At 47.3% G+C, this 22,049-nt stretch overlaps 1 protein-coding gene across 1 annotated transcript in view; it reads left to right on the top strand.

The window, feature by feature from the left end:
* Positions 1–5,362: 5,362 nt before the first annotated feature.
* The window catches only part of RSBN1L (round spermatid basic protein 1 like), a 36,275-nt gene continuing 19,588 nt past the window's right edge, over positions 5,363–22,049 (top strand). Inside the window, exons 1-2 of the mRNA XM_040971185.1 lie at positions 5,363–5,928; positions 19,182–19,286. Of these exons, the coding sequence (XP_040827119.1) occupies positions 5,382–5,928; positions 19,182–19,286 (652 nt within the window). The 5' untranslated portion in view covers positions 5,363–5,381. The remainder of the gene's footprint in view (positions 5,929–19,181; positions 19,287–22,049) is intronic.

The raw sequence follows: 22,049 nt of genomic DNA, 5'->3' as shown, positions 1-22,049 counted from the left end.
TGAGTGGAAGTTTTTGTGGTGTTGGTCTCGGGTTCTTTTTGCAGCTAATTTTTTTCTTCAAAAGGGGGTCACGTTAAGGAATTTTGAATTGCATCAACTTTCAACACGTCAGGGTACAGGCTAACACACTGGGAAACCGTGACACTGACAGAAATCTGTGTGTGGCTCTAACTTGACATGTGAGAATGTTAGCTTTGACTTTTCTGTCAATTCGCCCTTGGACTCCCGCAGTTCCTGGAACAAAACAAAGGGACTAATCAGAATTCAGGTTGCGTGAGTGGTCCATCTGCTTCACGCATGGTTGCTGAATGCTTAATATATAAAAGGCACCGAGCTGGGCTTTCCAGACCCATCCATGAATCAGCACGAATAGCAAAGATAGGTGTTTACTAAGGAATTCAGATGATAAAAAGCAAAGAAGTAATTGTAAAATAATTATGAACCATGATACGTGCTCTGAAGCCAAGACAATGCTGTGAAAGAGAATAATACAAAAAAGAAAGCCATAGGACCCAGCACCGTAGCCTAGCAGCTAAAGGACTCAACTTGCATGTGCCTGGATCCCATATGGGTGCTGGTTTGTCTTCCGGCAGCCCCGCTTCCCATCCAGCTCCCTGCTTGTGGCCTGGGAAAGCAGTCGAGGACGGCCCAAGGCCTTGGGACCCTGCACCTGTGTGAGAGACCCAGAGGAGGCTCCTGGCTCCTGGCTTTGGATCGGCTCAGCTCTGGCCATTGTAATTACTTGGGGAGTGAATCAGTGGACAGAGGATCTTCCCTTCTGTCCCTCCTCCCCTCTGTGTATTTGCCTTTCCAATAAAAATAAATGAGATTTTAAAAAATAGAGAGCCACTTTAAAATGAATGATCAAACGAGGTTTTTTGTTGGTGACAGCTAAAAGAAGAGGAAGGTTTGGGGTAGGAGAGAGGAGACATGCCCTGCATGGGAGTCAGTGCAGGGAGGCACTCAGGAATATGTTCCAGTTTCAGAGGGAAACCTAATGTGGCCATTGCAATAAGAACAATGAGAGTGGCAGAACATATTTGTGCAAAAGTGGAAATCAAAATCCCGGCTCAGGAGTCAGAAAACCGAGTCCTGCAGGCCCAGTCCATCCTGCCTCTTATTGTCAGAAGGTTTGGACTGGAACACAGCCTGGTCCATATGGCTGCACATCGTCTCTGGCTGCTTTGGGGTGATGAGCGACAGTGGGTCCACACGAAGTCGTTAGCGCTGGGTTGTTCACTGAGAAATCCGCTGGCCTCTGTACTAGGGTGCAGACTAAATTAGAACTGACAGCATGGAAGTTGAAAAGGTCAGGCCTTCCTGAAATGCGGAACTAGTCTGTGCCGGTGACTCATCCAGATGAGAAAGTCGCATCACAGGTGAGCAGCTCAGCACGCTGGGTGCAGAGCTGTGAGAAGCCTTGTCTCCAGGCAGAAGGAAAGTCTTTCCAAGTCAGCACCTGGTTCCATGAGGCACAGGGGCCAAATACTGTTAGCTTCATCCAAGGTGCTCATGCACCCGAACAAGGCCAGAGGCTAAACACGCTTGCACAGTGAAAATGCAGTCGAGTTCAGGAACGCAGGAGGAAACTGCACAGGAAAGCCAGATGGTAGATGGCGTGGGGAGATAGCTGCAAGCTTTGCTCATGCATTAACTGTGATGGCTGAAGTTCCGCTTAGCATCCACTCCAGCCATTCTCCAAGGCGGGACTGTGAAGAAAACCCTTCAAACGGGACCCTAAGGAAACTAAATCCAGCTTGTCTACATCACAAGTAAGTCTGGCAGACCCTGCTTTATAATCTGATTCACAGATGTTTTGTCTGGCTTGCATTGGAAACCTCACGTTAAAAAAAAAACCCACTATGTATTTATCAAGTAAGATCACTTCATTTCCATATGGGAACATATCAACTAGAGTATCTTGCAGTGAGGGCACACGTGGATGGTCTCCAGATGGCAAGAGTTCCACTCACAGCCTTCTCTCTTCATAATGATGCAAAAGGGATTGACATAATTTTTACATTCTGGTCTTGTCCTAGGCTTGTGACATGTGGTGTATTTTCTTGTGGAGCTGGTTAGCTGGTTATGAGGATAAACAACCAATACTCTATCATACACTTGGCGTTGCTCAGCTGGAATGGTTGGTTGGTTAAGGGTATTAAATGCATTTTAATTTTTTAAAAATTTTATTTTGGATGCTGTTTACGTAGTGGATAAGGACGCACACCCCTGAGGACCACTGACTAGGGTGGAGAGGGTCAAGGTGTGGGTCAAGGTGTGTGGGCCAAATGCTTCCGATTTTCATTTTCTTCACATTTCTCCTGTATGTATGGGCAAGGAGGGCACAGGAGGCACTCCCATCTGCCAAACTGCATCACTACCTGGGGATAAGATGCCATCTTAGAAACCCCGATGTGGAGAAGAACGTTCTGAGGGTATTACTTAAGTAGTTTTGATAATTCTGAGACACTTCAAGGTTGAAAAAAAAAATCCCTCCAAGGTCCACTGGCTGACAGAGTCCACCCCAGCGCGTCCATTCAGCCAGACACCTGCTGACAAAGCGCAGCCAGGAGAGTTGTCCAACCTGTTCTGTTCTCCATCTTCTGACACGGCATTTGGGGTCCTCTGCAGTCGCAAATGAGCTGGCCATCTTGTCTCCCATCACCTGGGCTTGCTGTCCATTGCACAGGCTTCAGCAATCAAGGAGGCCCAGTCCTAACACATGCATTCCAAGGGTGGACCACAAATTCTGTGGTCCCCACTGTGGTTGGAGTTTTGAGTCCAGTGGTCTAGTCTGGGAGTCCCTCCAAGAAACCTCACCTGGAATGACTCAAGGCCCGGGTTTTGCAAGTGCCAGCCAGTACAGGGTCACCTGCATCAGACTACAGACACACTGGGAATATAGTTGCCTGGTCGGTTCAGTCTCCAGCCCCACATCCGTTTATTTCTCAGCCACACTCCACTAAAAGGGGCCCAGGCATGCTTCTGCGTGCACAGCACCCAGACCCTGCACCTCAGCCCCCCGCCCCGCCACCACGTGCAGCTGTTCCCAGGGAGGGGTGCAGGTCCCAGCAGCACCCATCACAGCACGGACTCTAGCCTCTGCAGGAGGGCTCAGTCAAAGGATCCCGTACCCCAGTCTCATCATTGTGAAGCAGCAGTTATTTGTTGAATTAGCTTTTCTGCTTTTCTCACCAGATTGTTCCTAAGGAATAACTGAGAGTGAGTGTCTACTGTGGTAACCAATTCCTTGTGTCACTTTCCCAGCACCAAAGTCATCCACTTCTCTCTTATATTTGCCTTTGGCTTCCTATTCTAAACACCACCCCTTCTCACCGATGGAATTGCACTGGCCTTTTCCCCCCGAGACTTTGAGCCCATGATCTCCCCCTTACATCCCAGCTGTCCTTTAAGCTGAATTCAGGGTCCGTTCTAAATACTTGAGTCAGTTCTGGCTCCTTGTTGGAAATGATTTACTGGTTGGTTATAGCCACAAATTCCAGTGAAGCCTCCTTGGTCTTTATTCACATCAACCATTCTGCTGCTGCAAAAACTCTTTTATTTGTAAACTATAAATCTCATTATATTTCAGTCCCTTCAACCATCCCTTTAAAAAGTCACACTTTTTAGTATGGCATATAAGCTGGGTTTTTTTTGTTTTTGTTTTTCCACTCACTTGAAAGCCAGAGAGAGAATGAGAAATCTTGCTTAGTCTCAAAGATTCTGGGAAGCAGTTTCATGGGTTACAGAGGTAAGGAGAGGCACAGAAAAGCTTCCCATCTCCCTCTTCACTCCCCCAAATGGCCACAAAGCCACGAGCCGGGAGCTGCTTCTGGTTCTCCCACTTGGGTACAGGGTCCCAAGGACATGGGGGCATCCTCTGCCGCTTGCTCAGGCCACCAGCAGGGAGCTGGATGGGAAGTGGAGCAGCTGGGACTCGAACTGACATCCATATGGGATGCTCACACCACAGGCAGAAGCTTAGCTCCCAACACCAAGACGCCAGTCCGTTCAGTTTGATTTTTCCTAAAGCTTCTTGAACTTGGTAGAAGTTTGGAATGTGGAAGAGAACTCATGACACGGATTTCCTTACCCAAAAAGAGGACCTGAAAATAAAGCACCTAAGACCCAAGACCGGGGGTTGGGGGCAGGAACAGGTGGTAACTTCCAGCCCCATCCTGTCTCCCCAGTCTGCCGCCGGTCAAATCCTAGGCATTTTAGAGAAACAACACGAAACTCAGAATTCCAACTTCCTAAAGTCACAAGAACGGCTAATCCTTAAACTGCCTCCATTCCTTCCACAGAGCTACAGGCAAGTTAGGTTTCGCTTCCGACTCCTTTCATCTGGCCGTCTTAACTACTTTCATTTATTATTATTATCATCATTATTATTATTATTTTCATCCATTCCGTGGACTTTCTGAGCTCTTGCAAGATCTAACCATTAAATCAAACCCGCAGTCTTTGCTATGGTGACAACCGTATTCTCAACTGCCTCGTCAAGTTCTTATCTTGTAAATCCAAAAAAAAAAAATCCGTCTTTCACAAACTCCTTATCTTCGAAGATAAAAATCAAAACGCACGCCTACAAAACATGGAACGTTCCATGAGAGTTTCAGGGTTTTTATTCTTGGCGAATCTAAGGTACACAAATCATTAGACCAGCAAAATCTTTAGGGGTCCCATCGTAAGAGCTGAAAAAAAAAAAGTTTCCGGGTCCAGACGGGGTTCTTACCTTCAGGGTCAGAAAGAATGCGCCATGTCTGCAGAAAAGCTAACATTTCCCTCCAGCCTTGGCGTTCGGAATGTCAGAATCACGCACACTCTCACCGCGCCAAGTCACTCTTGAATCCCTCCCACCCCACCGACTAACCACCACCGGAAAAAGAGGACTTCAAGTCCGGCGAAAACTTTTCCCAGTTGCGCATGCATCCCTGAAATTGGCTTTTCCCAAAGCGCAATTCGCTTCTCCCAGGGCGCAAAGCGGCAATGCGGCGGGGTGCCTCCTGACAGCTCCCCGAGGATACCCCGAGTCACAGGACACCACCCCCGGCTCCGGGCTGGCCTCGGCGGGATGTGAGGAGCCTCGGCCTCCGCAATTCGCTCCGCCGCCGGCCGCGCCCCGCCGCGCTCTGACCTCCGAAGGCGCACCGCTCTGCGCGCCCGCCCTTTCGGCTTGCGTTGGCCTGTTTCACTGGCTGCCCCACGGCTCCCTCAGCGTGCTTCGCCCAATGGGGCGGCCCGGCCGGCGTGTCTCCCCTCTCTCTCTCTCTCTCTCTCTCTCTCTCTCTCTCTCTCTCTCTCCCCCCCTTCCCCGGGCACTCCGCCCCCGCGCCCCGCGCTAAGGGAACCGAGGAGAGTAAATACAAGAGGAGCGCAAAATGGCGGAAGCGCCGAGTCCCGTGCACGGCGCCGCCACCGTCCCAGAGAAAGAAGTATCGGGCAAGCTGCAGCCCTTCTCCCGGGACCTACCGGGGGCTCTGTCGGCCAAGAAGGTCCGGACGGAAGAGAAGAAGCTGCCGCGGAGAGTGAACGGAGAAGGGGGCAGCGGCGGCGTCCACAGCAGGCAGCCTCAGCCGGCGGTGGCGGCGGCACCTTCTCCTCGGAGCTATGGCAGCCCGGCGTCCTGGAGCTTCTCGTCTCTGTCGGCCGCGTCCCCGTCATCCTCTTCTCGAAGCTCTTTCTCCTCCTCCTCCGGCGCAGCCTCGGCTTCCCTGTCTCCTCCGGTACCTCCGCGTAAAGTGCTGGTCCCTCCTGCGCTGCCGCCGCGCGCTCAGCCTCCGCAGCTCCTGCAGCCGGCCAAGCCGCGCACACCCAAGGACAGGCGGGAGAAGGAGAAGCGGAGGCACGGCCTCGGCGGGGCGGCCGCCCGGGAGGAGAACGGCGAGGTGAAGCCTCTGCAGGCTCCGCAGCCTCTTCCGCCGCGAGGTGGGTGCGGACGGGCCGGGCCCGACGCCTCTGGGGTCCCCGCCGTGCACCCCGAGGTCTGTGTGTGTGTGTGTGGCTTGCGTGCGCGCGCGCCACAGCCTGGAAAGGGGGCAGGAGGCGAGGGGTTGTTCTCCGCCGGCGATTTTGCAGATCGCAGCCGATAACTGCCTGTCATTTCGGTGGCGGAGACGGAGAGTGAATGGTAGGGAAAGCTCTGGGTGTGTGTGTGTGTGTGTGTGTGTGTGTGTGTGTGTGTGCGCGCGCGCGCCTTTCTGCGGGTGTGTGTGCGCTGCGGGGGGAGGAAAGGTTTGGTCCCTGTCAAGGGTGCCAGATGGGAGAGAAGAGTTGGGTCCGAGGAGTACTTGATGGATGCGTGTCCCGCGCGTGTAGACCTGGGGAATTCGTGTTAGTGACACAGAAGAGAGGAGAGAGAGAGAGAGAGAGAGAGTCCGCCGGCAGCTACTCCGAGGCCTGTGCAGGGAAATGAGGTGCCGTGTGGGTCCCCCTCTCTAGCACCCCAAGGGTGCTGTTGGCTACTCGCTTCTGAGTCTCTGTGGCCCCCAAGTACGTGTGTGTGGAGTGGTCTTGTTGCCAATCCCACCCTCTGCAAGATTTTTCAGCCATTTTTTTTCTCTCTCTCCGCCTCCCCCCCGCCCCAAGCAAATGATAAAATCGGGAGCTGTGACATTTTGGGGTCAGATGCAAAATACTGGATTGAGAAGCAACGCCTTCAGCATCCTTTTCAAACACAGTCCGCTTCCTTTTATGAATCTGGGCTATTCGAAGGCGCGTTTCTTGACAATGAATGGTGCTGCGGATTTAGCTATGGAGGCACTGGGCTCTGAGACTAGGAAACTATGTAGACTTGTTGAAAACCACATGTTCGTGTGAGCGCGTGCTTGAAGTTCCCCCATGATCGTCATGATAGATTTACATTGTCCCCCCTCCTCCCCTTCCCCCCCTTTTTAAGGAACCAAGCAGGCCGTTTGAGCTTAGGTGTTGAAAAAGTCTCTAGATGTTTGAGTTGCGATGTTTTAATTTTCACAACTCTGGCAGGCGTGTGGAGTAACAGTGTTACTTCTCCCTTAGCTGATTGTGCCCGCGGCCAAGCGTTGACATCTCACCGGAACCAGCAGGCAGGTGCTCTGGTGCAGTAACCTCAAGATCTTACCTTGGAGGGGGGGGGGTCTTGAAAATCGAATTTGTCTTAACTTTTGCTCAGACTCTCTTAGGTGGTTAGAATTTTACAGCTGTTTTTGTTTCAATGGTGGTGGCTAAAGTTTAAATGCAAAATGTCTGGAGGTTTATTCCGATGCGGCTTGGTTCTCAGTTTAGTCTGTGGTGAGCGAAAACTTCCCTGGCCCTTTCTCACATTCTGAAGAATACGGAATACTGGGATAACGGAAAAGAAAGAAAGAAGATTTCCTGAACGACTCTTTCTGAAAATGTGAACGCACAAATGGAGCTTAGGGTGAAATGGCTGTTAATATAATTTTTTGCAGGATTTTTGAATTGGTTTTAGAATTCTCACTGTGTGGGGGTCACTGCCTACATTTTTTTAAGCTTAAATAGAAGCATTGGTAATTTTTTTTTCACATTAGATGTGGGAAGGTATTTTCCTGTGGCTCATGTAGGGTTTTTGAATAGTAACAAGATATTAACACTCATGTGAATTAGTCCATGCATCCATCGTGACCTCCCGGGGGGCGCGTGAGCCGGAAGCCAGAGGCAGGACCCCTGGTCACCTACAGGGCTCAGGTTCAAGAACAAAGTCCCACTGTCGCCTTGTCTCTTAGCTGCTAGGCCACAAGCCTGCTCCTTGGTGGCAGTTTTTGTGGTAGAAATGCTTCCTTTTGGGAAGTGATCATATCCTTTACCAAAAAAAAAAGTTTGGATTTGAAATGCTTAACAACTAGTGGTGTTAAAGTGACAAGATTGGGTTTGTGCCCTTTTTTTTTGTTTTAAGAGACAGAAGTGCAGATAGCAAAGTCCTGATTTTGTAACACTGTACTGGTGTCTGGGAGCTTTTTCTATAAGTGTCGGTGACCGGAAGTCTGCAGTGTGTGTTGTTGCGGGTGTGTGCTGTTTGATGGTGCTCTCAGCTGGCTGTTTGCAGGTCAGTGACCCGTCCACTCAGTTAGTTAGAAAGATCTCAACAAGCAAACTAGATCCTCTTTCGACAAAACCCAAGCTGACACACGCACCCCGCCAGAAAATCTAGCTCCCCCACGTCCATTAAACCATTAAGCTCCTGCATTTATAATAGATCTTTTTTTTTTAATGCCCCTTAGGTAGAGCTGCAAAAATTCTTTTTGCCTTGGTGACCGTGCTAGCAGCAAATAATTGCATTAAATGGATGTATGGATATGGAAGGGCATCGGTGAATGTCACTTGAGTCTGAAGCGTAATTATTCTTTTTTTTTTATTTTTTAGCCTTGTGACGAAAATAAAAAAAAAATGGGTTAAACCTGTTGGAGGAAAAAAAAAAGAGAGAAGGACATGAGAATTATGAAAGCATAGCTGGTCTAGGCCCATGCAGTGTGTACAACGACCCACACACCATTCTATAATGTCCTCCTGTGGACTGGCAGAGGCCCGTGGGGCACGACCATCGGACGTGGCCCAAGCCCGCACCGTATCCCGCGCACTTCGTGCCCATAATGCTGGGAAATGGGGCCCTTGCAGCCGCCGCCGCTGCTGGAATCAGCTGGTTTTTGCTTCTGCTGAGGGATGAAGGCGCCCCTTGACCCACCAGACGTGTGTTCTCCTGGGTAGATCGTCAAGTGCCAGCAAGGCAAATTGATGGCTTACTAAAAGTGCAAAAACATTTTGGATTAAATTTTTAAAAATTTTTTTCACTGGCAAGACAGAGAGCTCTGCATCAGCTGGCGAGTCCCAAAGGCCAGGATTGGGGAGGGAAACTGGGACCAGGAATCCCAGCCCGTGTTCCTGAGTGGGCCGTAGGAACCAGCCTGTACACGGATCCCCTCTGCTGCTCTCCGCAGGCTCTCTGTTAGCTGGGAGCAGACAGGCCAGGGGCCAGAGCCGGGAGTCTGCCTGCCTCACTACTAGCCTAAATATCTGTGTCCTGTTTTAGATTTCTTTCTTTTTTTTTTTTCCTTAAAGATTTATTTTGCTTGGAAAAGCAGATTTACTGAGAGGAAGATCTTCCATCTGATGGTTCACTCCCCAGGTGGCTGCAACGGCCAGAGCTGAGCCAATCGGAAGCCAGGAACTTCTTCCAAGTTTCCCATACAGGTGCAGGGTCCCAAGGCTTTGGGCCATCCTTGATTGCTTTCCCAGGCCACAAGCAGGGAGCTGGATGGGAAGTGGAGGAGCCAGTATACAAACTGGCACCCATATGGGATCCTAGCGCTTGCAAAATGAGGATTTAGCCACTGAGTCATTGAGCTGGGTCCATGTTTTAGACTTCTGAAACTAAATGCTAATCAGGTCTGGTGGTTAGAGAAGCTGTCTACTCATGAGTAAAGCCATCTTCCTGGGGACATGTCCTGAAGTTTAGGATAACATCGTGGCAAACCAAAGGAAGCACACACATGCTTAGGTGACTGAGAGAGAACATGGAGAATGTCACTGAACTTTTGCAAATACGCTTACAAGAATTTAATGAAACGGAAGGCTTTTATTCTAATTGAATAATAAGAAATTGTGTAAAAGTGATTTCCAAGGTGTGGCTGTGGGACGCTTTCTCAAGCTACGTTCTCATCCATCTTTTCTGCCGTTTTCTAAGTTTATCATTAGAGTTATCCCATGAACAAATATGGACAGTGTGGTTGCAATTTTCTCCTGTGTGGATTTTTTGTGGTTTTCTTTCTTTTTTTTCCCCCCTTTTTCCTCTAGTTTTCTCTGGTAAGGTCTCTCTCTGCCCTCCGTCAGCATCATAACAAACTTCCGAGTAGAGTTTTAGAGATGGGCAGATCTGTCCGATAAACTCGCGGGTTCCGTTTGGTGCTATGGTTGTCCATCCCTTCCCTGGCCCTCCTCCCCACGCCAGGCTCAGTACTTTCCTCCTTGGCCTCTGTGGAGCCATCACCTTGGGACTTGCCCAAGTTGACAAATTCTGGAAACTTCTGTTGAATCTCTCTCGTTTTTTTCCTGGATTCCCCTACCCTCGTCGTGTCGTTTCTTTCCCTCGTGTTGGTTTCCTCTGTAAGGGACTGGGAAGCAGTGTGGGAGAGAAGCACATTTTTTTATATATATATAATTTTATTTTTTACCCTCATGTTTGACGGTTCAGCCCTTGAGTTTTTTGTTTTTTTTTTTTACATTGGAAATGATTTTTCCTACAGACTCTGGAAGCGTTTGTCCCATCACTGCAGTGTGAACACTGGGAAAAGTCTTACGTGTCATCCCGCTGCCTGGGAGATGACAGTCCTTTTACCTCGTTGAAAAGCTTCCACTTCCCAAACAGTTTTATGAGCTGTTGGTTGTTCTTTTGTCCCTTGCCTGACATCATTCGCTTCCTTTTTCTCACGGATTTCGTGGTGGTCTCTTCAAGGCTCATTACAAATTTTTTTTTTCCGCAATGTTTTTTTTTTTCCCCCTCCCTGTGTGTTTTGGTCTTTTTTTATTTTTTATTTTGATTTTTTTACTTGGAGGCCTTCTTCATGTCTGTGTGACCCTTGGCAGTCCCTTCGTGTTGTTAAAGCTGATTGAAAGCTCACGGGGCATGCAGGAGCAGGCTGAGTGATTAATGCACGCCTGTGTTTTTACCTGCGTTTCTCTGGGTGGAGGGGAACAAGGCTTTCCAGCTCTCCAGATAAAGTCCCTGCGTTTTTCTGTCTCTTTGTGGGTGCAGTGATGGCAAGAGCAGGGCGCCTTAGTCACTCAGGCTGCGACAATAACAGCACGCGGGAGACTGGGTGGCTCCAACAACTGACATGAACTTTCTCACAGTTCTGAAAGCTGAAGGTCAGTGTGCCCGTGTGGTCAGGTGCTGCTAAGGGCTTTTTTCCTGGCATGCAAGCATCTGCCTTCTCTCCGCGCACTCACCTGGCCTTTCCTGAATGCTTGCTGCGAGAGAGAGAGAGAGAGAGAGAGAGAGGGAGAGAGAGAGAGAGAACCTCATTCTCTTCTTCATGGCTCAGTGCACAGCAGGGCAGAAAAGCAGAGGTGAGAGGTTTAGATGGCCGAGTTCTAGTATTTTTTTTTTTCTCTTAGGGGAAAGAAAGCTAGAGTCTTGCCATTTGGTTTGGAACTTTCTAAAGTTTTATTTCAAGACCTTCACAGGTGCATAGGAGGGTGTGGAGAAAGGGGGAAACCGCTCCTGATCCCTGTTGCTGAGAGTTTGAGTGCAACCGCTGTGGAAGACAGGATGGAGGTTTGTTCAGATGGTACCAGGAGGCTCTGTGGTGGGTATTTACTCCAAACGCATGAGCACATGGAGTTTTGTCAAGGTTAAGAATGATATGCTACAGTAATTTTGAAAGTGAACCATCTGTGAGTAAAATGGGATGTTTGCATTTGGTTATTGTTTGCAGACCTTGCCTTCCTGAACTGTGGTCTTTTTATTTTTTACTGGATGAATTCTTTATTTAGTGGAGTATTAAGCCTTTGAAAATAATGTAAGTTTAAAAAAGATATTACCTTAGGGGCCCGGTGCTATAGCCTAGTGTCTAAAGTCCTCACCTTGCATGCGCCAGGATCCCATATGGGCTGGTTCGTATCCCAGCAACCCCGCTTCCCATCCAGCTCCCTGCTTGTGGCCTGGGAAAGCAGAAGAGGACAGCTCAAAGCCGTGGGACCCTGCATCCGTGTGGGAGACCTAGAAGAAGCTCCTGGCTCCTGGCTTTAGCGTGGGCCAATCCCAGCTGTTGGCAGTCATTTGAGGAGGGAAGCAGTGGATGCAAGATTTCTCTAGCTCTTTCCTCCTCTCGTAACTGTGCCTTTCACATTTAAAAAGAAAAACCTTTTAGAAAAAGCTTCATGGAAAACATACGCTGTGAAGAAATAGCATGCACTTCTAAACTTTTTTTTTTAACGTCAAATAAACCTATCTTTTGATTTTTTTTTTATTCTTAAAGAGTATTTCATTAATCATAGTTTGGTTTTGGATAGTTCTTAAAATTTTTAAATCTTGGAGGAAGGGACAGAGAGAGAGAGATATTGCAGTTGCTCAATCCCAGGAAAGAAATCTCATCCAGCTGTCCCACCTGAGTGACAGAAACCCAGCTGCTTGAACTGTGCCAGCTCCCACGGGCAGAGTCAGCAGGCAGCTGCCATCTGAAGCTGGCACTGGGAGTTGAATTTAGGCACTTGAGTGTGGGAGGCAGGCGTCCTGACCAACGTCATGAACGCTGGGCTTAAGGATCCGCCCCTAATTCTGTTTTTCCATGAATTTTTTTTGGCACTCGCTTGTATTTAGACATGTGGAAAGAGGGATGTATGAGCTGGGTTGGAGGGACTGGCTCACACAGAGCTTGGGTGTTCCACCACCTGTCAACTGAAAGCTGGAAAGCTGCTGCTGGTGTTGTCCCAGCCCACGTCCTGAGCAGCGGGGAGTCCTTGGTTCATCCTGGGAATCTAAGTAAGCACACTTCCTAAAAATGCTGTCACGCGATGAAGCAGACGCTGTGAGGTTAGCGTAGCTTCAGCCACCGCAGCATAGGAATTAAAAGTATGAATGGAAGAATGAAAAAGAGTGCTTGCCATGTGCCATGGTATTCCCTCAGTATTTTTAGATTATAATTCTGAGTTTTTCCTAGTTTGCGGGGAGTTGCATAGCTCATGCATAAAGAATTTGGATCAGCCTCACTTCTGCCAGGATCAGAGCCTAACTACACAATGCTACAATTAACTTACTTTTTTCCCCCTAACTTTTCATTATAAAACAAATTTAAGCATACAGAGAAGTTGGAAGAATAGCGTAATGATCTCACGTAGGTTCCCTTCTCACATTCCACAACTGTTAATGTTTTATCGGAAGTCAATTGCAGACATCATGATATTTCATTGAAAACATCTTATTTGCTTGAAAGGCAGAGTTGTGGGAGAGGGAGAGAAATAGAGAGCATCCATATGTTGATTTACTCCCTAGGTGGCCAGAGCTGGGCCAGACCAAAGCCGGAATCCAAGCTCTGGCGCCTCTTCCTGGTCTCCCATGGGGGGGGTCCTGCGGCCCAAGTCTGCTTGTCCAGGCACTGTAATGGTGGGCTGGATGGAAGGAAAGCAGCTGATGACCCAACATTGGGCTCCCCACCCCTGCCTCACCATGACTCCTGGCTGAGGCCTGGCCGTTGTGGCCATTTGGGCTGTGAACCAAAGGATGGAAGATGTCCATCTTTCTCTCTCTCTCTCTCAACAAGTATATTAGTAAAGTCAAGTCCTTTCAGCGCTGTCTGATGCTTCTGGTCACGAGCAGGGAAAGACTTCAGGAAGATACGAAGCAATGTGATGATCAGAACATTCGTAGATTGTGTCCTGACTTCATGTAGAGGGAGCGGACACTGAACACTTGTGGGGTGCAGGTGTAATGGGACAGCGGGGGCGGGGGGGAACCGCAGCCTAGGGTGCTGGCTTTCCTTAGCGGAGCTCCAGTTAAGAGTCCCAGCTGCTTCGTTTTTGTTCCAGCTCCCTAAACAATGTGCTTGGGAAGTCAGGATAAGATGGCCCCAGTTCCTGCTATGACCTTCAGCCAGTCTTTTGGGGGGCCTGGGCGGAGTTCCCAGCATACGGCATCAGCCTGGCCCAGCCCTGATGCTTTCAGCCATTGGAGAAGTGAACCAGTAGATGAAAAGAATCTCTCTCTGTTTTTTTTTTTTTAAAGATTTATTTTTATTATTTTTTTATTGGAAAGGCAGATATACAGAGAGGAGAGACAGAGAGGAAGATCTTCCGTCCGATGATTCACTCCCCAAGTGAGCACAACGGCCGGTACTATGCCGATCCGAAGCCAGGAACCTCTTCCGGGTCTCCCACACGGGTGCAGGGTCCTAAAGCTTTGGGCCGTCCTCGACTGCTTTCCCGGGCCACAGGCAGGGAGCTGGAAGGGAAGCAGGGCTGCTGGGATTAGAACCGGCGCCCATATGGGATCCTGGGCGTGCAAGGCGAGGACCTTAACCACTTGCGCCACCGCTCCAGGCCCATCTCTCTCTGTTTTAAAAGACATTCTTAGAAAGAAAGAAAGGAAAAAAGCACAAAAATTATGAGTAGGCTGGCTAGAGACCTGAATTTGAGATGTAAGCAAGTACCTTACGTTGAAATTTTGTCATAAGGTCCGACTCAAAATAGCTGTGCATCAGAGGGTTAACTGTGCTGTTCTGTTGGGAGGGTGAAATTAAATAAAACTTCATAGTTTTGCATTTATTCAGTTGTCTAATAACTTTTCAAAAAAGATTTCTTTCCTTGAAAGTTAGAATTATAGAGAGAAGGAGAAATAGATCTTTTGTCTGCTTCCTTTTTGGGCTTGCTCCCCAAATGACAGGGCCAGTTCTAAGCTGGAAGCCATATGCTTCTTCTAGATCTCCTCTGTGGATGCAGGGGTCCAAGGACTTGGGCCATCCTCAGCTGCTCACCCAAGTCATTAGCACGGAGCTGGATCAAAAGTGGGGCAGCCGGAACATGAACTGGCTCACATATGGAATAGCCGGTGCCACAGGCGGAGGATTAGTGCACTGTACCAACATAAACTTGGTTTATTTTGAAAGTCAGAATTAGAGAGGGAGAGAAAGAAATCTTCCATCCACTGGTTTATTCCCCAGACGGCCACTAAGGCTAGCATTGGGCCAGGCGTTTTTTTCTGGGTCTCCCTCATACGTTTCAGGGCCCAAACACTTAGGTTGTCTTCCGCTGCTTTCCCTGTATTTTCTGTATTTGGTGCTGGGTGCTTTCCTAATAAAATTTCATTGTTTGTGTTTCATAATAATAGACCTATCTGACAAGTGCTTATAAATTAGGGCTTGGACATCGCATTAGAAATGATTCTCTAATTCTCATGAAATTTTAAAAGGTAAGTTCTATTTTCTTTCACAGATGGGAACACTAGGGCAGAACATTACGCAGTAACTGCCAGGTAATTAGTTGTTGGCTTGGAATTTTCCCTTTCTCAAAACTTTGTCTTCTGTTTGTTTCGGTTTGACATATATTAGCCACACAACCTGTTCTTGAATAGTAACAGAAAACCTCATACAGTTTGCATTTTCCTCATGCCATCTGCGGGGAGAGACAGGTTTTTGCTCTTTTTGGGTCAGTGTTGTACATAGGCTGTTGTTCGTGCGTGAGTCGTCATTGCCAAGTTTTCCCTTGGGTGAAGAGCAAGAATTGGTGAATCAAGGAAGCTTAGAAAAGGGACCGAGAATGACCGGTTAGTGTAAGCCCTGAATGCATCAGTATGGGGAATCCACACTTCTCTCCCCCGTCTCACTCAGCAGGTCACGGGTTCTTGTGTTCTGACTTGGTTGGATTTGCTTGAGTCTTTGAACCTGCGTTGTAAACGTAAAATAGAGTCTTTATGGTTTAGAGGGACACTTCTTTGAAACAGTTGCTGTTTCCAATAAAAAGAATAAATAAACCTTTAAAAAATAAAAAAAAAAAAACGGTTGCTGCCTCAAACCACAGGCAGACAACACCAGGGGACTAGGAATTGGTCTTTTATTTACTATTATTATTATTATTGTTTTTAAATTCTGATATTTATTACAGAGGTGAGGGGGTTACAGACCCACGTGGGCCTCCAGTTCCAGTTAAGAAGGAGAAGCTCTGGGTGGGGGAAGGCAGGTGGGATGAATGGACCCCCTGTCTATGTTTTCACTTCCCCAACGATCTACAAACAGTATCTACGCATTCCGGCTCCCACGCTGTTTTATTGTTAGGTGCTGTAAGACACCTGCAGCCCACAGGGTTCTCGTGGGTTTTCATTTGTGAATTGTGGCAGAAAACCTCTCACCTGGAAACCGGATACCTGGTTAAGAGTTGTCTTGAGTTTTGCCACTCGGTCAGTTTCTGTTTCTGGGAAATCACTGAAATTCTTTGGGCCTCAGCTTGTTCCCCTGTAACGAGAGGACCGGGTGAGAGCTGTGTGTTGCTGCTGAGAAAGGGACTACGTTTGTAGAAGTCGGCCTAGCAGGTGCCACGCCTCCGCACTGCGCTGCCTGCCCTTTGCTTGTCATCCCTGCACTGTGCTATCCTGACTCTCGTGTGTCCGTCTGATAGCAGCATTTCCTTTCCTGTTTTCTACGATTGCTGATCCTTCAAATGTTGGCCACTTTACTTGTGTTTCTTTTTACCTTAACAAGCCCTTCTAGAAACTTTTAAAACCCCCTGAAACTTAATTTCTACTAAACCTCAGTTGCGTGTAAAGCCCAATTTTAGATGCTCTAGCAAGAAACACCGATGGTTATCATACAACAGCTTCAAGGGAGCTTGCAGATCTGTAGCGTGGACAAGAGAGCTACACAGAAAAAAAAAATCAGAGTTCAAGACTGTCAAAGAGAGAGGAGGAGGAGGTGATTTCGAGGTGTATGTATGGGGCAGTGAGTGCTCGGTGGCACAGCTCTAATTCCAGCTCGGTCTTAGAGGATGTGAGGCGTTTTGGCAGGCAGAGGCACTCGGGCTCAATTGTATCAGCAGAAATGCTGGAGTAAGGCATTTGAGTCACGGTGAACCAGACAGCCTGGGAGCGCATGCGTGTACGTGTGTGTGTGTGTGTGTGTGTGTGTGTGTGTGTGTGTGTACACTTACATACAAGGTGAGGCGTACAAGCAAAGGCTAAAACAGGAGCCAAGTCTTAAGTGACACGCTATGGGAGGTTTTTCTAGGTGGGTAACTTGAGTTTCTTCATGTGTTGTAAGCAGAAAGGACATGGTTAAGCTGTACTATTATGCAATGCTTTTGGTGCAATTATGCCTAGTGGATTGGTGGAGAGGAGAAAAACGCTTTGAAATGCTAACAGGAATCAACTACTGTGATGACTGTGAACCGGAAAATAAGGATGGAAATATTTTAATGGCAAAAATCGACTGAACTTGTACAGTATTTTCATAACGGTAGGGGAAAACTGAAGAAGTTATCAGAATGACGGAGATACTTTTGTATTCGGATGTTGGCGCGTGTCGTGCTGTTAAACGTACGGAAGCAGAAGGAGAGTTTGAAATTCAACTGTGTTAGGAAGCTGACGGAGCTAACCGTGTCTTCTTGAGGTGAAGGCCTGGCGTTGGCAGAGCGCCCGGGTTGGGGTGTTAGCCTGCAGGCTGGTTTGCCCAGACGTCCCAGCTGCAGGGGCAGGGGTGCGTGGCTGATGCAGCCCCCAGGGGAACGTGCACATCAGGCTGTTGCATTGTCGGAACGAGGAAGCCATCAGTTAGGATGCTGCAGCTTCACTGAAAGTCAGGGGAAAGTTTTGTCTTGCTGTGCCGGCGTGCAGGGGAATGACCGAGAAGCCATTGGATTCTGTGGTCCCAGCCGGCTCTCTCCTAGGAGGGGCTGTGAGAAGTCCCTTCTTTCCTCATTCACTATTCATGAAATCATTTCCTTTTGGCTCAACCCTTCATCTCCTTCAGCTTTAATTTTCTGTGTATGTGTTTATCCCTTGGGTAAGGCTGCTTCTACTTCCTGCTTACTCTCTAATCCGTTTCTAACCAAATGTTATTCCTGGCCGGGTGTGGGAGGTGAAGGGGGGGGTAACAGTGTTGTTGCTCAAAGGAATTGATTTCACGGGTTGCAGTATGATGGTGTGAATTATGGGCCATATTCAGGGTAGGCAAAACTGCAGGCATGAGGCCTCCTAGAGGTGTGTGCTGCAAGAATTTGTGGTTGAAATGTTTGGCATGAAATGCTGCCGACATTTCTTCAGCTTCTTCAGCGCCTAGCACAACAACTCACGACTCGATTGGCTAATCTTCCACCTCCAAGCACTGGCATCCCACGTGGGTGGACAGTTCGTGTCCCCGCTGCTCCACTTTCTGTCCAGCTCCCTGCTTGTGGCCTGGGAAAGCAGTAGAGAATGTCCCAAAGCCTTGGGACCCTGCACCTGCGTGGAAGACTCGGAAGAAGCTCCTGCCTCCTGGCTTCGGATTGGCTCTAGGCTCTTTTTCTATGCATGGAACAATCCAGGTGGAGACATAGAGGCGTGCAGGAAAGTAGGATTTCACACATTCAGGAGATAAGCACGGGCCAACTTGAGAGAGGAAGACAGAGACACCAAGAGAGAACAGAAAGCACCTGTGGAAAAAAAAATATACCCTGAGCAAAGATCGGGCCATTTGTGGCATCTGGAGGCGTAGGAGGTGGTGTCTTGGGTGGGCCTTAATTGAATATTCAAAAGCAACAGAGTTTGGGATGGGGCTTGCATACCCTACATTTCTGTGCCCCTGTCTTGAAACACTGGAAGTGTCACGGTATCATGTGAATGATGGGAGGGGAGAGCCTCTACAGTAATTTGATGATAATAACCCTATAATGACCTACAGACTCTCCGAGACACATCCTGCTGCCGTGTTGGATCTTTCCGGCTGGCACTGGTTCCCTTGTGGGATTTATGATTTTTGTTAGTTTAGAGGGTGCTGCAGAGGTAGGTTTAGGCAGAGTGCAGGGTGGTGGTTCTAAGCGATGCACACAATGTGATGGGAGTTTGGATTGGTGCTTGGATGATACAGATTGGGTTGGGCGAGGCTGTCCAACAAGGGGCAGCAGTACCTGGCTGGAGCCATCCTTGGGTGTTGGCTGAGGCTATGCCCTGTTGGCACAGGTGGAGCTGCTGTCACACTGTGGGCCACACAGCTGGAAAGCCTCAGCTGCTCTCCCTTGTTCCCTCCCTGCTGACCATCAGGCCCTTCTGCACAGTCGCATCCGGATCCCCACCCTCGTTAAATGCTTACAGTCATCCTAGGAGCCAATGTCAGTTACCACTTTGCAGTCCAGGAAAAAGACTGGGGAATTTTTCCAGTGTCGGTGTTCTCAATTCAGATGTACCCAGTTTTAAAACTAGCATTTGTTATTTCAGTACTCTGTTCAATTAAAATTATTCAGTCATCTGAAGTGATTGTACTATTTTGACAGGAAATAAAGAATAACTAGCACTATAGAATAACTATAGTGATACATTTTGACATTATGTGTTTTATGTTTACCAAGAGAGGAATTTTATAAATATTCCCAAAAACCTGAATAGAAAAAAAATAGCGATGGGATGTTTGTTTCTTAGCTTGATTTTCTTTGTGTATTTCCATTCCAGAAATGTAATATACCTCATGAAGGGAAAAGTAATAGGTAATAGTTTTCAATATTTTGTCTTTCAGATAAAATCAAAGTTAAAGAACGAGACAAAGAGAGAGAGAAAAAGAGGCACAAAGTAATGAGTGAAATCAAGAAGGAGAATGGAGAAGTCAAGATGTTGCTAAAAAGTAAGTTTACATGCAGGGATTTTAGTTCTGCACTGTACTCCTCAGTGTGCTTACTGAAGTGATTAAAATCCGAGCTGGTACTCGGTGCTGATTTCGGCTGAGAAAGAAATATTAACGGTAAGGACATAAGGAAGAATCCCAAAGGGAGTTCTTATCCACAAGGTAACTTGTTTTCAGTATGTTGATTTATGAATCAATGTAGAAATTACGGATTAAGCATCACTAACCCATTAGATTACTCATCCTTACCAATCTTGTTTAGTATAGTAAGGATGAAGAAGAAAGCCTTCTTAAAGAGTATTTGGTCACCACATCATTGTCTAGAATTCAGAGGGATATTTTTACCCTTGAACTAGATCAGAAGCAGTTTCCTGCATGCCCAAGTATATCCCCTTTCCTTTTCCATTTCCTGTTTTTTTTCCATTGTTGACGATCGTATATAGTGTAGGTCCATAGCTGGGGGTGGGACAGGAAGAAGAACTTGGAGCGTATGGTGGTAGCTGGGTGATAGAATACAGATGCTATCTGTTTTTTCCCTGAGTGGATTGAAGAATCAGAGGCATTCCTTTGCTTGATAATTAGTAAATTCGTTAGCTGTCCTGTTGACAGTTGATCTCGATTAATTTTGAAGTGAATTTGTGTTGGTAAGCCTTTATTTCCACTGAGGGAGAAAGTGCCACAGTACAGCTTGCCCAACGAAATAGCGAGTTAAATGTTATTTAGGACAAGTCTTAAACGCCACGTCTCATCTCCCACTCTGCCATGTTTGCAGGTGACACCTAGTATAAGCTCTGTTTCTTATACGCCAAACTTTACCTTCTGTAATATCTTTTTGACCTTGAAGAACCATGTCTAAGCTTCAGTTGATGACAACTTAGTTCATGTAAACAATCCTTAGTTCTGTTTCTTTGTGGTTGTATTTTGTCTGTGTTGTCTAATTAGATTGCACGCCTTGGAGGCAGAAATTAAACCTAACCATTACTAGCGTGCTGTGCAGCAGATAATTAACAGTTGAAATCTTCACCCTGTTGGCTTAGTCAAATAGTGATTTTGTTTTTACTGGTTTGGTAAGAAACTGGTTGTGTTATCCATTTGATTGTACAGTGCTGTGCATTTCTGTCACTTGAGAAAGAATCTTAGAGATACATAAAACTGTTTTGGTTGAAATCTAGAGATTACATAGGCAAACATAATGTAAAATACAGATTTTTCTAGAAATATGCAATGTTAACCTGAACATTGAAGCAGACCAAAAAGTTCAGAGATATTTTGAGTCGAGCTGTACTAAGAATCAGATTTGGAAGTGAAATTTTGCCCTCTTGGGGGAGAGGGGACATATAGGAACAGTGCCTCTACTGTACAATGAAGATAAGTAATAATTCAGTTATTGCTTTATAGTGTTGTAACGGTCCAGTGAGGGGATGTGTTGGATGCATGCCACAGATACACACAAAGTGGATATAACTTCTTGTAAACACTTACGGAAAGCTTACTTTTGTGATGAAAAAGAAAACAAAGCCATAACTGTGTCCCATTCTCCGTATGTAATGTTTTCATAGAGAAACAACTAAAAGTACAACTCATTTGGAGCTTAACGCCTGTCCCATTGTAAGTACCAAGTCGGTGTCGCCTGTTGTCATCCAGAGAAAGTAATTTATGTGGCTGGCATGGCCAGATCCGGAGTGAGCCTGTGAGTTAGCGAGAGGCTGCTCTGGTCACTGGTTCCTAGGATGACAGTAGAGTTGATTGGAGGGGAGCAGTATGCTGTTAGCTCCTATTGTATGTCCTGTTTTCCTTTATGGACCCCAACTTTCGTCCTCTCCCCATGTCTTTCTTCTAATCGTACCAGCATTGTAAGCTGCGCCACATACACCCACTACTTGTTGAATGATAGCTTGAAAAATCGGAAGTAGGTATTAACTCTATTCTAGACCCATCTTATTTCTTGCAACGTAAAAGCTGACATCTTCCATCTGCTGCTTCATTCCCCAAATGGCCACCATGGCCAGGGCTGGGACAGACTGAAATTGGGAGCCGGGAGCTTCTTCAGGTCTCCCACGCAGGTGCAGGGGTCCAGGGACTTGAACCATCTTCTACTGCTTCCCCAGGAGATTAGCAGGGAGTTGGATCAGAAGTGGAGCAGCCGAGACATAAATTGGCATCCATATGGGAAAACCCATGCCACAGGTGAAGGATTAGCTGGCTATGCCACCCCACTGGTTCTAGTAACCATGGTATTTTAAAATCACGCACCTATGTTTTACTGTCACATCTGGAGCTTTAAAATTTATTTATTTATGTATGTATTTAAAGGAAGAGTGACAGAGATCTTCTATCCAGTGGTTTGCTCCCTGGGTACCCCCAACAACTGGTGCTAGGCCAGGTGAAGTTGGGAACCAGGATCTCCATTCGTGCCTGCCACTTAGGTGGTAGGTTCTCAAACACTTGAACCATCATCTCCTGCCTTCTAAGGTATGTGGAGGGTGTTATCAAGAAGCAGAATTAGACCTCCAGGCCCAGGCATATGGAATGCAGGCACCCCAAACAGTGGCTTATCTGGCTAACCCACAATGTGTACCCACTGAATTTGTCATTTTTGAAGGGTGGTTTTCCTTACTGACCATTGGGAAAACATACTGTTCATATCTTTTTTTTTTTTTTTTTTTAATGTGTGATTCTTTCTCACTCTGGCTTTCTGTTTGTCTGGATTTCTGTTCCTGATTCCCTGGCTCTGAAGGCTAGCACTGTCCTTGACACAAGTCT

This window comes from Ochotona curzoniae, unplaced genomic scaffold (genome assembly GCF_017591425.1).
Source record: "Ochotona curzoniae isolate NIBS_2020 unplaced genomic scaffold, NIBS_Ocur_1.0 contig_21, whole genome shotgun sequence".
In the NCBI taxonomy this organism is placed as follows: Eukaryota; Metazoa; Chordata; class Mammalia; order Lagomorpha; family Ochotonidae; genus Ochotona; species Ochotona curzoniae.
Note: the sequence above shows the minus strand (reverse complement) of the source record. Positions and strands in the feature narration are given on the sequence as shown.